Raw genomic sequence first — 14,163 nt, 5'->3', positions numbered from 1 at the left:
CATAGAAAGGGAAGCTTGCACCTGGTCCAGAACACAGTCGTGCGATTCATTAACCCTCCTGCTCTGGGGCTGATTTGCACATATATAGAAAATTTGCAGAAGCATTATGCATAGACATGAACTCTCCTGTGTGATATAAATGATGCCCATTTTAGCTCTAGGAGAGTGCACTGCCATAGGATATCATGGCGGTCACTGACTGGACTTCCTGAGCCAAGGAAGGGGCACACAAATACATTACGGTACACAGGCAAATCTTTACTATTCCCAGATTAATGGACTGAATCCTCCTTGAAAAGGCAAAGCCATTTAAAACAAATACCACCTAGCAAGGCGCCAAGAAGTGTGACGAAATTATGAATCCTGAGATATTCTCCTTTAGGGTGTTTCTGCGCCTCCAGAGCTTTGCCACCGTCCTTATCTTGAGGTTCTTAAATAGGAAATCTAGGAATATCATGTTCTGGTTTGAACCATTGATTAGTTTCCACCCTCACCTTGGAAGGGAAATCTTTTCACCCTTGAACTCAACCTTGCTATCTTGCTGGCAAGCATGATAGTCCTATCTAATCATTGTATAAGTTTTGCTCTGAGATTAACTAATGGAATACCTCTGTTTTACATTAGAAGATAAATTCTCCTCAAATTTGTTCTTTTGATCATAGATTGTATGAAGTAACTCAATCTCAGAAACTATTAGAATGTTTTTTTTCCAATTAGGCAATGAAATTCTGGCATGGATAGAAAGATACTTTAATGTTATTCATTTATTAAGTTATACTTCATGTTAAATCTTCACTTTACACTTTTTGAAGTAATTGCCAGTCCTGCATTGGCACTTTTTAAAAGCATCTCAATATACTAAAGTAGAATATAACTTTTTGAAAAGACTGTGCGAGGTGACTCTTCCCATTCCAAAAGGGTGCTAAATAGCAAAAGGACACATTTTCATCTTGTTGGTGACCAGCAGAAAGAACTGAACTGTGAATGTGTTCAAAGCTTTTGTTATTTTTGTGACTAAGTTGTTTCTGACTTATGGTGATTGTAAGGCTGAGAGTCCAAGGTCACAAAGTTAACTCCTTCCAAAGCCCTGTGGACATTAAGATGGCATCTGGTTTCTCTTCCCCAGACCATAAAGCCAAGCGGTCAAGTATGTAAATGTCTCTGATGAACTTTACTTTGTAGGATCAAATATGATAAAAGACAATTTTTTCAGACATTGGAGAACAGCTAGTCAGATAAGAGAGTAATGGGCTAGAAATCCTCTCCCTCTCCCCAGTGACCTCAAATAATCACTGCTTTTTAGATGCAGCCCCCAAGACTAAAAGGTTAACACCTCTGAGCTAGATTGAATAATTTACAATCAGCTTAATGTAATCTAGGAAGTACAGTTCCGTATTAGGAAAAAAAGATATGTGAGATATTCCCTTTACTTAGGAAATGAATTAAAATATTGCACAGGAAAGGCTATCAAGATGGTTAAAATAGCTTGGTCCTTGGATCTGTGAGCAACTACCTGCAAGTTATGAGTGAGAAAAGAGAAATATTGCTTATTTAATAGCATTTTGTTGTATTGTGATCTCAGGGTTTATCTTTGGGCCCAGAATTCTTAAGCAGGTTCAGAATGGGTTTGACACCATGACTGTCCCATAGTACATGTTCAGGTGATGGAAGACCAAATATTTCTGCTGCTCTTATGTGTCCCTGTGACCTCCATATGCCATGGAACATTAAAAACGAGTCAAAAATCTAAATTGTACATTCCAGAGTAATACAAGATTAGAGAGAATGGCAGCTAAACTGGCTTCTGTGTTTGCATTTATGGTTATACTGTAGCCCACTGAGGTCTTAAAGGCCCCAAATTAGTCTTTGAGACTTACATAGTTGCTCTTCCTTGCCACAATCCCATTATTTGATCTGGATAACTTATGTGTAGTAGGAAACTAGCAGAGATTATCAGTGTTTACAGTGGACTCTGCAGAAAGTGCTTCAGCTGTACTCCACAAAAGCAAAATCAGTCTGTTTAACAAGTTGATTTATTTTTAGTAAATGCTTGATTTTTATATCTATTGTGTATACCTATATTCCTGGAGTCATTTAAAAATTTATTGGGCAGAAAGGGGCCACGAGTGGAAAATGTTTAAGAAGCCCTGGCTTTGAGGACAGTGTTCTGTTCCTGAAATGAACAGTCAATTGCAAGGCTGTTGAATTTTCTGTTAATCCTAGGCAGAATGTAGTGTAGAAATGTGATTGCATTTTTCAGTAGGGATCACCTTGTCAACATTATCCATTACAACAGAAGAGAATGACTAATTTAATTAATTACTTTGCTGCATGAATATCTTCAAAATCTGCTATTTTTGAAAACCTCTCACAGGAATCCCCCCCCCCCCCAAACTCACCTGTTTCTTGCTTCTCTACCTCTTTCATCCCTTGCTGATGGGAGGGTATGGAAGGAACAGCAACGCTTCTGTTTTCCTGTTAACCACTACATGGTTGTGAAAAAGGGACAGAAAAATGTGAATCTGAGATGGCTTTTCAAAGACTGGAGCCTAACAATAAAGAGGACTCAGGAGGAGTCTTCTTGTCAAGCTTTCTGAGTACTCTAGAAGCTAATATCTTGATCACATTTTTCCTCCTCAGATCCTTAAATATGCTTATATTTTATAAACTAGTGTTTTGTGTATGGTGTATATGTGGAATGTTCCAAAACAGATATTTCCTTTATCAGATATTTGTTCTGGTGTATTTCAACTAAAGTTAAATCTATTCTCTCAAATTAAAAAAAAATCTTACTTGTATTTGTTACAATTCTGTATAATACTATGCATTATAAATTATTTTTTGTATTATAAATCACTTGAAAGTCATGCATCTAAATGTAAATAGGCATGCACCTCTTTCTGCTTTTTCATGTGAAACCTTTCTACACCTCTATATCAACAGGAAGAACAGCGTGTAATTTATGTTGGCAAAATTGGGCCTGACACAACCCGAGCAGAACTAAGGGACCGGTTTGAAGTTTTTGGTGAAATTGAGGAGTGCTCTGTGAATCTACAGGACAATGGGTAAAACAATTACTCTTTTCAGATTATTCTTTGTTAAGATATCCCTACTAATTGCAGCATTTTAATTGCAAAAAACAAAACAAAACAGTAAGATCATGACAGTGAATATTGGTCCTCAAAGTGTTAATGACATTTGTCAGTCTGAAGCTTGGAAAACCTTTCCTTTCTCCCATTTTTCTACTATTTATTTTTCAAACTATTATTGTGTTTTCCTGTTCAAGAAATAAGAAGTTGTTTTAATTAATAGATGTGGTAAGTTTAGGTATTTTTGGTGTGAAAGCCCCAGTGGAATTCTTTTTTTTTAAAAGAAATAGCAATCTTTTTGTACTTTCTGATTCTTATTCACAAGTGTGTGTTTTATTTTCACTTACAGAGATAACTATGGTTTCATCACCTACCGCTACACTTGTGATGCTTTTGCTGCTCTGGAAAATGGATACACTCTGCGCAGAACCAATGAGCCTGACTTTGAGCTGTATTTTTGTGGACAAAAGCAATTTTGCAAGTCTAACTATGCAGACCTAGGTATGATATTTAGCCTTGTTTAAGTACAACACTCACAGTTTGGGTGTATTTTAACTTTGATGATCAAGAAAAAAAGAAAGATCAAGGACACTTATTCTAAAATTGGTTGTGATTGTTTCAGATTTATTTTCTAAACTGGATCCAAGAATTAATGGTTACACAGAAGACCATGATTTCTGACACAGTTAGAATGTGGATGAAGTGAAACGGGGTACTTAGAAAGTTGCAAAATTATTTCACTAGTAGTACACTTTACAACTCATGGTGCAATAATAAAAGAAGTTGTGCAAATAAGATTCGCACACAAATTCATTATTGGTAGACATCTTATGGGCATTCGTTTTCTGAACACCTCTAAATGGCTGATAGGGCTTTCCTAACAATATCTTTTGACATGTTTTCATCCTAAGGCTGTTAGCACTTTAGGAGATCTTATTAAATACAAGTTTCAGTATTAAGGTTCAACAATTTTAGGTTAAATGTTATATGACTGGAAATAATCTTCTCTTTCTAAATATACAGTAGACTAGAGAGTGGTGACAGTTGCAATCCTTTTTAATAGACTGGTTTTGTAGCTATGTGTGGCATTTTTAGTAAATTAATAGCTGCAGTCATTAAGATTTCTGCATAATAGCATCCTTTTTATTTCTGAGTTTTTTTATGCCCTGCCCTTTTCTTTGTGCAAGACAGGAAGTGAATACAAAACTGTATTTTCCCTAACCAATTGATGTCTTCCCAGAGTCTAAATGATAAAGGCGATATGCATTGTTCAAAGTGAATATGCTATAATTCACTTCACTGACTAAATAGATAGTGTAAAGCTGAGGAGAGGCAGCTGACTGCTGGAGAGATAGAGGCCCAGTGATGAAAATATAAAAGATGGCAAATCATTTGTTCAAACACTAGCTGATAAAACCAGCAAAGATGGATTGAAGTCTTGACTTGATTTGACTTATCTTCTACGTTGATGAAGTCAGGGGTGTTTATAGTATCTCAAAAATATCTGGGGTATAAAATAAGCTGCCTGAAAGAGACCTTCTTGAACATTATTCATCACTGAGAGTGGGTTCCTGAAGGGTTTTCCATGTGATCATGTCTCCGTAAACCATTTTCTCTTTAGAGTATTGTTATGCTCTTCTGTGCGTTTATATTAGAAATGCCTGTGCCTTTATTTAATGTGTATTGATTTAGGGGTAAGGTCATTAGTTGAGGTTGCTGTTTGGCAGAGATAGCAGTAAACTAAACACAGAAGAAGGGGCTAATTTGTGGCTGGGAGGTATCATGTCACAAATGAACAAAAAAATAAGTGGAGTTAATAAAATAATTGCTATTGAATAATTAAACACAGTCAAAACAACTTTAAAATAGAGAATGTGTTTTATCTAGCTGAAAAAAAATCTTGTTCAAAAGAACTGGTTGACTTCCTGGATAAATGAGTTTTGCTAGGAGCACTAAGAAGTGTCAGCCAGAAGATATTGCTGCACATTCAGTACTTAGTAACATTGTGGTGAAGGGATTAATGTATTTAGTTAAATATCCAGATCCCACGTCATCAGGCTATTATAGTGTCACAGTGCCTTGTGTAGGTAGCCTGGCTGAGATGTATGAGGCTCTCAGAGGCACCCTTTGAAATTCCCTACAGTCCTGTAGGAGTGCTATTCCTCTTGATATCCTTTAAACATTAAGGGGTGTTATGTTAACTCCTTTTCTACTCCCCTTTTAGTTACTACAAGAATATTGGATAAGAAGGAGCCAGACCATTAGTCCTTGCCACATGGCCTTAATTCTCTACAGTTACAAAGTGGTGTAAAGGGAACTATAATTTATACCTTGGCAAAGATTTTTAAAACCTGTTTAAGTCCCACATCACTAAATTCATTCATTATATAGTGTAGATCGGTAGTTCCCAACCAGTGGTCCCCAAAAGACAGAAAAGTGGTCCGGGGCGGGGGGGGTGCAGGGGGGTATTTCACAGAAAACCTGAGTTGACACAGCTGTTGAGGAAGGAGCCCCACAGGCATAATCCCCCCCCCACAAACACACACACACTCTCTTCCCCTGCTGACCCTCCCCTCCTCCTTCATCTGAAACAGAGCCCAACAGGCTCCTGTTAGTACTCGAGCTCAGAGTGCTCCTTTCCCAGTGGCCCATTCAAAAGGAGACACGAGTGCTCACGTGCCTCTTTTCCTTCCCTTGCTTCTTCATGAGAAGGCAATGATGATGGATCTATTCCTGCCCCCCCCCCTTCCCACTTTCACTGACCTGTGGGCTTCAGCTGCCTCCTTCTCCTTTCAACAAAGCCTGCAAACAGGGTTTTCGTTCTTGTTTCAAAAGTAGGTAAGGAATGAAGGGTAAAACCCCCTCCCTCTGCCCAATGTCTGATCCTTCCTTGTTCTTGAGGAGCCTGCTGCTGCCAGAGCCTCATTTGCAATCTCTTCCTTGCAGCCCAGCTCCCGCTACCTGGGTCTGCAAATTGAGCTCTGACAGCAGCAGCTTCAGACCAGGCAAGGAATGAAGGATCCAGTGCCTCTCTTCCCACCCACCCCTTGGCTCAGCATTGGACTCTTCCTTACCAGCTCTTGAGGAGGCTGCTACCAGAACCCCATTTGCAGTCTCCTCCTTACAACCCCTCCCCCCCATACCTGGACCTGCAAGGGAAGGGGCAAGAATTTTTCCTTGCCTTGCTGCTGCTGCTGCTGCCTATGCCCCTTTTTCAGGCCCAGGAAGCGAGGACCTGGTTGAAAGGAGGAAATTGCAAACAGGGCTCTGCCAGCAGCCTCAAGAGTGGATAAGGAAGGAAGGGTCCAACACTGGACAAAGACAGGGAGCAGGAATGGTTAGATCTTTCATTCCTTATCTGCTTTTGAGGAAAGAATGAAGCCCTGGATTGCAGGCTGGATTGCAAGGATGAGGAAGCATCTGAAGTCAGCAGGTCAGTAAAGATGGGGGCCAAAAGAAGTGCCATCATTTCATCCTCATGAAGAGGAAAAGGAAGGAAGCAAGTGAGCACTCTCTTCCTTTGGCTGGGCCAAAAGAGAAGCTCTCAAAGCCCACTCTCCCAGATTGGCTCTTGAAGCTCAAGTATTAACAGGAGCCTGGGCTGCTTTTAGTACTCGAACTTCAAGAGTCAGTCTGAGAGACTACTACTATCAAGAACTGGTCTGTTACTTTTTTATCATGTCAGAAGCAAATTGAGAATATACTGCAAGTCGCTTCTGGTGTGAGAGAATGGGTGTGAAAGAAGTTGCTCAGGGGACACCCGGATGTGTTATCATACTGTGGCAGGCTTCTTTCATGTCCCCGCATGGAAGCTGGGGCTGACAGATGGGAGCTCACCTCATCTTTGCGGATTCAAACCACAGATCTTCAGGTCAGCAGTTCAGTTTAACCCATTGCACCACTGTGGTTCCCTTACACATGTGTGGCATTGAGCAATAGTATCAATCCAAGGATTCCCCAACTAGTGAAAGAAATGCAAGCTCAAAAATCACATAGTTTTTTTCATTAAGTCCCATTATAGTATTTTGTTTTTACATCAAAAATAAAAATGTATATCTTATATCTAAATATTAGTATGATGATTAATAAATTCTAATTATTTAAAAACCAATTTTATTTCTTTATGTATGGGTGATGAGGAGATGGGGAGATTGATAGTGATGGTCCACAATGTATCCAATGTTTGCCTCAGTGGTACACAGGCTCTTAAAAATGGGAAACAGTGTTGTAGATGAATAATTAGTATATCATAGTGGTTAAGTTATTCTATTTATATGAAACTGTCTAGTGTTGACATTCTTTAATGCCAGCTGGAAATCATAGAAGGTTAGAAAGGAGAATTTTCACTCCCAAAACGCAGTCTATTCATAAGTCAGTTCATTACTTTAAACTGCTTAATCATAGGTATCTGGAGAATGAGAAATAGATAATTTCTTTCTTTCATCATTCTCAGATTTTGAATTACAACCAATAAACCTACTGAAACTAAGCTATACAATCTTCAGTGCATGACATAACTTCACTTTAAAGAACCTTCATTCTTTTTCCAAACCAGAGTTACTTGTGAATCAGCCAGCACAAAGACTCCGGAAATGTAATCAAGTATATATTTTGTCTTCCAGATTCAAATTTAGACGATTTTGATCCTGCTTCTACTAAGAGCAAGTATGACTCCATGGATTTCGACAGTTTACTTAAAGAGGCACAGCGAAGCTTGCGGAGGTAATATGCATCATGGCCAAGGATAACAGAGGGATGGTGAATACCTCATGGACGTCATGTCCTTCAATAATAGACAGTGAAGAAGTCATGCTTACAAATTTCTCCTACTCTACACTCTCCGTATAAAAACATGGTTTACATGGACACAGCTGCTTGAGAAATGAAGAGGCAAAATGGAACTGGTGTAAACACGTGTGTGCCTCTGGGTTTGAGCTCTACTTTCCCAGGGTGATGAGGATGTGGGATTTGATCTTTGTAGAGAGTATCAAGTGGGAGCTGCATGAAATGGCAGCAGTTCCATAGAGATACATTAAAACACTGAGAACTTAAACATAAAGTGTACATATGACATTTTCAAAATAAGGCAAATTCAGACTTTAGCTGCTGACATCTGAGACATCCTGTGGAATTTTTTTTGGAGGGGAATAAGTTTCTTTCTTTGCTTTTTTTAAACAAACTCCTTCTCACACAATGTTGTTTTAATATGATGACAATCCTGAAGAGAACTACAAATCCTGCAACACCCACCATCTCTTTTTCCATGAAGGCAAGAAAAAAAAATGGAAGGATTCGAAACTTCCTTAATATTTAAAAGTTTTGTCTTTCTAATTGTGACATCCATGTCCGTGTCCGAAAAGTTTATCCAACATAGAAAAATTATAAGACCCTCATTACAGTCAGCGTGTTCGGTGTTTTTTCTTCCCTTTGATGAGCCAACGTGGTATTACACTACACAAGAAGTGGAGGGTAACTGTGCTGGGTGGGGAGGGGTTGATGTACAGTTAGATTATTTACTACATTCAAGAATGTAGACAAGTATTTACAGATGTTAAATGGAGTATTTTTATTTTGTGTACATACTGTATGACAAGACAATGCTCTTTTTTGTTACAGCTATGCACTGTAAATGCAGCGTTCTTTAAAAAAACTGCTGAAATTTTTCTTAGTCAAAAATATTCAAATGTAATTATATGAGGCAGAACAATATTGTACACTAACCTATTTAGAAAGCTGAACTTACGCTTATATATATTTGATTGTAAAGAAAAGAGAAGTGTGTGCCTGTGTGTGCGTGTGTGTGTGAGCGTGTGTGTGGAGCGCAAACAAGTTGATGCTTTACGCACATCACCCACCCCTTTTTTAATTAGCTAGCAACTTTACCCAGAATTCAGCCAAAGTTAAGAATATATCGCCCCCCTTTTTAAAAGTCAGATCTGCTAGATTTTTGCTTGTGTTCTTTAGATCTCCTTGAAATGTATACATTAGTGCTTTTTGATCTGTTAGGTCTCACAGTAAACCAATTAGCAGGAATGCCAGTACTTCAAGAATACTGGTCAAACATGGTCAAAGCAGACTACCTTTGAACCAAGATAATATATATAGCCCACTTCGTGGGGAATATAACATCAGTACAGTCATCCAGAGTATGCTATGTATACCTTTCCCATAAATTCTTGTATACAATATTGAAGTCCTGTAAATTTCAGTTGGATGTCCTAAATAGCTCATATAATCTGAAATTTCTAGTCTTACTTGCTGAAAAGTTGACGGAGGTGTTGGAAGATTCTGTCAAGCACATAAGGCCTCCTGCCTATTTATAAGCAAAGTTTACTTAAACTTGGATACAGTTTGCTAATGCGAGATTATCCTTACAGACAGATTATCGTAAGATTATCATAGATTTCTAGGAACACTAGTGACCTGGCTAGAGAAGGTGAAATCATTGGTCAACGGAGAGAGTGTGTGGAAAACCACTTCTAGCAATTTACAGGATCAATCGCAAAATAGTTAGAAAAGATGGTTTTGCTGATGAAATGCATGTTCACGTGATGCCCTGATCTTTGTGACCAGATACTATGAATGTTACAAGGGTAGCATAGGAGCCATCAGACAGCAGCAGCCCTGCATTTCAGAGTAATACATAAATGAGGGGAGAAGAGCTAAACTCCATATTCTTCAAAAGACATACAGCTAGTAATTTCATTTGCTAGTAAAAAACTGCAAAATGGCAAATGGGGGTAAAACATGTCCCAGAAAAGAAGTGAGCAATATAGACAGTGAAGGACTCACATTCCCAGGTCTTTGTCTGCACTAGGTACTATTAATTTCATAGGAAAAGCTAAAGCATGTACCTAAATCCCTCATTTGAAATTTGGTGGAGTTTAAGACCACAAAGCTGTGCAAACTAACTCTGATATAACTCCCATTTAACTCAACGTGGCTTACTTTTGAAGTAAATATATACAGAAACTACATTATGAAAATGCTTAACTTTGGCTGGATCTCTTTGTCAAAACTTTAGTGACCTAGGCATTAACTTTCTTTTAAATATTTTTCCCACGCTTTTCTTTTTTGCATCTCTTTCTTTAGTGGTTTTATATGCACAATGTTTGTTAAAGGGGAGGGGAGAGCATTTTCTCATTTAAACGTTTTTCTAGCAATATCATAATTTTATGTACAGCTTCTTAAGTGGGTAAACATTAAGAAGTGTTTTTATTTTATGTACTTGATAGTTTTCAATCTAGAAGTCACAAACCTTTTTAAAAATGACACTTTGTTTTAATTATTGTGACTTTAATTTGATAAAGAAAAATTGCTGTTGTACAGAGCACAGTTATAGTTTTTACAATAATTCTGTGTGTCTGGACGCTATTCTTGAAGCCAGTAATCTTTTCATTGGCAGAGTTCAATGATTATCTATGATTTTTTTAAAAATGAACACTAATTCTTCATTCCTTTATTTACTTAAAGATGCATATTTATCGGTTGTGATTAACCTATTTATTATAAATTATGAGGTGACTAAAATAATTAAAGGCCAGTGGAAATTTTATACTTAGGATGCACACCGGTTGTCAGGCTGCTACATGTATTTTAATTTGGGGGAAAATAGCCTTTCCCTCCCTAGAAGCAGTAACTCTTTCCTCCCTCTTCTTATTATTTAACTATGCACTATTATGGCCTTAGAGGTGCCCATGACATCATGGGAGCCTTCAGATTGTATCAGAAATCATAGGATCCCTTTGAAAGTGTAAGGACTGGCACAGGGTAAGCCATTCATATGGATTAACCCATGTCAGCCATATGACCGATGTCTTGTCCATTACCACCATTCCTGTCCCTTACTCTGTTGGAGCTCAGTTCAGGTGCCCATTGAAAGATTGTTGCTTCTGTTAAGCTTCCCCATAAGGGCATTTGCTCCTTGTTTACAGAGTCATGAGCAATTCCCCAGAGCGCTTATAGCTTTAAGAATGTATACCAATCCTCCCAGCCTGCCAAAACCAAATTACTTGTTGAGTGTCAAAGCACGCATGAGAAAATGTGCATCAAGGATCCCACATAGGTTCAGTGGAGCCCTCTTCTGCCCGTGCTTGCCCATAAACTGGAATAAGAGCCTGCCCAGAGCCCCATCAGGACCCCTCATTTGTCTCATGGATGAGGGACTACACCAAGTGAAGACAAAGTATTCAGTGGATATATGGTCTTCCCATTCATCTGAATGGTTTCTTTTGCTTTTTCTGCACTTGCATGTAGGTAGGCAAAGTGGGGAACAGGGTTTCCTTGAGCTTTACTGGAGGTCCTCTGCATATGGGTGCTGCACCCAGAGTGTACTTCATCATGTCCAATGCAAAGTGTGGTGTCAGTATTGATCATGAGAAAAAAATCGCCAGTCCAGTGTACAAGTTGTTAGTTGTAGATGGTGCATAATTGTGGGTCTTTTGTACAAAATGTTTCATACTCTTGTGTATGAAAAGGAGGAGGAACCCAAACTCCACTCCTGCTTACGTGCTCACTGAAGTGGAATGCGACTTATTGGAGCAGCACATTTCTTTTTGAACTTGGCAATACATACCTGAGTGCAAAACTAAATTAATATATTTTGTACTAAACTGGCCCATCATTAAAAATTCATGGATGTGGAAGCAGGGTTATTGTTTTCCAGTTCTGCCCACTTTAAGTGTGCAGATAGCATGCTGAAGCCATTTCATTGAATATGAACTGGAACCATGTGGGTGGGACCTATGAATGGGTGTTTCCCTTTCAGTTGCCACTCAAGTAGGAAAAGAATGTAAGAGAAACACAGCAATATTTTATCAAAATCCATCTATTTTTTCCTTCCAATGCTTGCATTTGTTTTATGTCCCTAGCATCAGGATAGAGAAAGGGTGAGCACTCAGACAAAAACTTGCAGTGTGACTGTCAAGCTCAAAGGTATAGCTCCATTCTGAGTCAGATCAAGAGTTTGAAAAGTTACTTGTACAAAGTAATTATGAAAAAGTAATAGTTCTAAGCCCATGAAAAAGAGTGACTTCCGCTTATTGATCCAGTTCTTAAAAAGTAACTCTTTGTTGCTTTTTAGAAGTAACTTGCACAATTGTTTTTACTTTTAAAACATGGTCCAAATGCTATAAGCTGCTGTTCTTGTCCCATCCACCTTGTAACCTCTCAACTACCCTCAAGAGGCTAAGAAATAGTTGCACAAGGCACGGGAGAAGTCAGCGCCTCAACCATGTGACATTCCTCCAGCATTTAGAAAGCCATACTCCTATAACTGTAAAAGTTCAGGAAGACACAGTTATATCACAAAGGGAGTGGAATTTTCCCTTGTTGAGGGTGCCTTCATAATATAACCATGGCAGCTCCATTGTTTTCCTTGCCATTTGCCCTTCAAAAGCCAGATTGCCTGGGAGAAAGCTAATAGGCAGCAGAGGACAGAACAAATTCTTTACTTTCAAATAATGCTCTTTACATCACTTCCCAGTAGTGATCCTGAGGTATAACTATGAGTTGGAATTTGAATTTGCAGTTTACAAGATACTTTGCAGGGCTTTCCATTCCCCAAAGTAAGATGCTTTTCTCTTGCAGTGGGGAACTGAGAAAATGGAAAAGCTCTTGTAAATGGGAAGCTATATCATCTAGGCTATATTACCAGATATACTCATGTATAAGTAGACCTCATGTATAAGTTGAGAGCAGGTTTTGGGGCCAAAGTTATGGATTTGTATAGGACCCGTGAATAAGTTAGGGGTCATTTAGCAGCGAGGGAAAAGCATCAGGGAGACCAACCATCCCTGCCATTTCTCCACCCAGGAATTTTAAAAGGAAAGAAGCAGCACCAAGATGGAAAGAGTAGAAGAGAATAAATGCTTCTTTTAGGTTGTCCTGGGATGGACTAAGCTCTTGCATTCTGCCACTCTACTCATAAAAGGAGACGGTTCCTTTCTTAGATAACAGTTAAGGTACAGTACTCACATTGACCCACATATAAGTCAATCCTGTTCTTTGGGGTTTTTTTTTACTATAATTTCTAGACTTATACATGGGTATACAGGGGGTTGAAGAGTGTTGGATAGAATCCCAGTCAGTGGACATGCTGGCTAGGAGTTACACTCTCTAGAAAACATTTTTTCCAAGATTCAGAGGTACTCTAACTTTGCATGTGGACATATTGTCAGTTATGTACTGAGCCCAGCAAACCTTAACAGGGCCACAAAATGGGAAGGAAATAGTGAAGGGTTCACCTATGTGGTTCCTTCAGTTCCCACACTGATTCAGACCTGAGTTGTTACTCATATTCAATGGGGTAGTATAAGTGGAGTGCACTTATTGGTGTTTGGCATTCATTACTTTGTTTAAAAGATACATCATACCTACCTATTTAATTCCCTCGTCCCAATGTGTAGGAAAACCAATTCCGTCCCATGATCTGTGTGGCTGGGTCTGACAGCTGCTCTCATTTTATCACCAGCATATTGTGTTCCAATAGACTCCACTGTGTCCTTTCCTGCGCTCGCTCTTTTTGTCTTTGTATTCCTGAGTAGGTAGATAGCAATAAAAAGAGAACTTTTTCAAAAGTTCTGTTTTGCATACTGTAGCACCCTTTCAATCTGAGTAATTCTTGCCATTCATTGCTTTGTAGATTGAAGATACAGGTATTTTAACTTTTGATCGTGTGAATGCCAAACTAAACGTTTACAGCTTTTTCTTTCTGGATTTTGAGTGTCTTCTACTGTAAAGAAAAGAAATTAAAGCAATAAATTATTTTTTAAGAAATCAATATTTAGTATATCATATGTTCAAGAATGAGGCACATTGCTGGAGTTTGTCTTTTTGTCTTTTGTCTGATATAAAGAAAAATATGTGTGGGTTCCCATTGCCATCTCCACCTCGCTATCCTTCTCCAAACAGCTTCTGTCTCAGAAGCAGGTCTCATTTTGATGGTATTTTCATTAGCTGGCCTGGCAAATATTATATTCCTGGAGATGGTTCATCCTTTGCAGATATCAATGAATCAATGGAATTAAAATAATTGTAATTGTCACACAGGAAATTCTTGTTCTCCCCCTGCCCC

The 14,163-nt window shown here is 38.6% G+C and overlaps 1 protein-coding gene across 5 annotated transcripts in view; it reads left to right on the top strand.

Annotated features, from left to right (window-relative positions):
* The window catches only part of ppargc1a (PPARG coactivator 1 alpha), a 752,174-nt gene extending 738,305 nt beyond the window's left edge, over positions 1-13,869 (top strand). For all 5 annotated transcript variants that reach the window (XM_062982166.1, XM_008111282.3, XM_003221345.4 and 2 more), the window contains 3 exons: positions 2,944-3,065; positions 3,439-3,590; positions 7,712-13,869. In XM_062982166.1, coding sequence (XP_062838236.1) covers positions 2,944-3,065; positions 3,439-3,590; positions 7,712-7,815 — 378 coding nt within the window. In that variant the 3' untranslated portion in view covers positions 7,816-13,869. The remainder of the gene's footprint in view (positions 1-2,943; positions 3,066-3,438; positions 3,591-7,711) is intronic.
* The last annotated feature ends 294 nt before the right edge of the window (positions 13,870-14,163 follow it).

This window comes from Anolis carolinensis, chromosome 5, assembly GCF_035594765.1.
Source record: "Anolis carolinensis isolate JA03-04 chromosome 5, rAnoCar3.1.pri, whole genome shotgun sequence".
In the NCBI taxonomy this organism is placed as follows: domain Eukaryota; kingdom Metazoa; phylum Chordata; class Lepidosauria; order Squamata; family Dactyloidae; genus Anolis; species Anolis carolinensis.
Note: the sequence above shows the minus strand (reverse complement) of the source record. Positions and strands in the feature narration are given on the sequence as shown.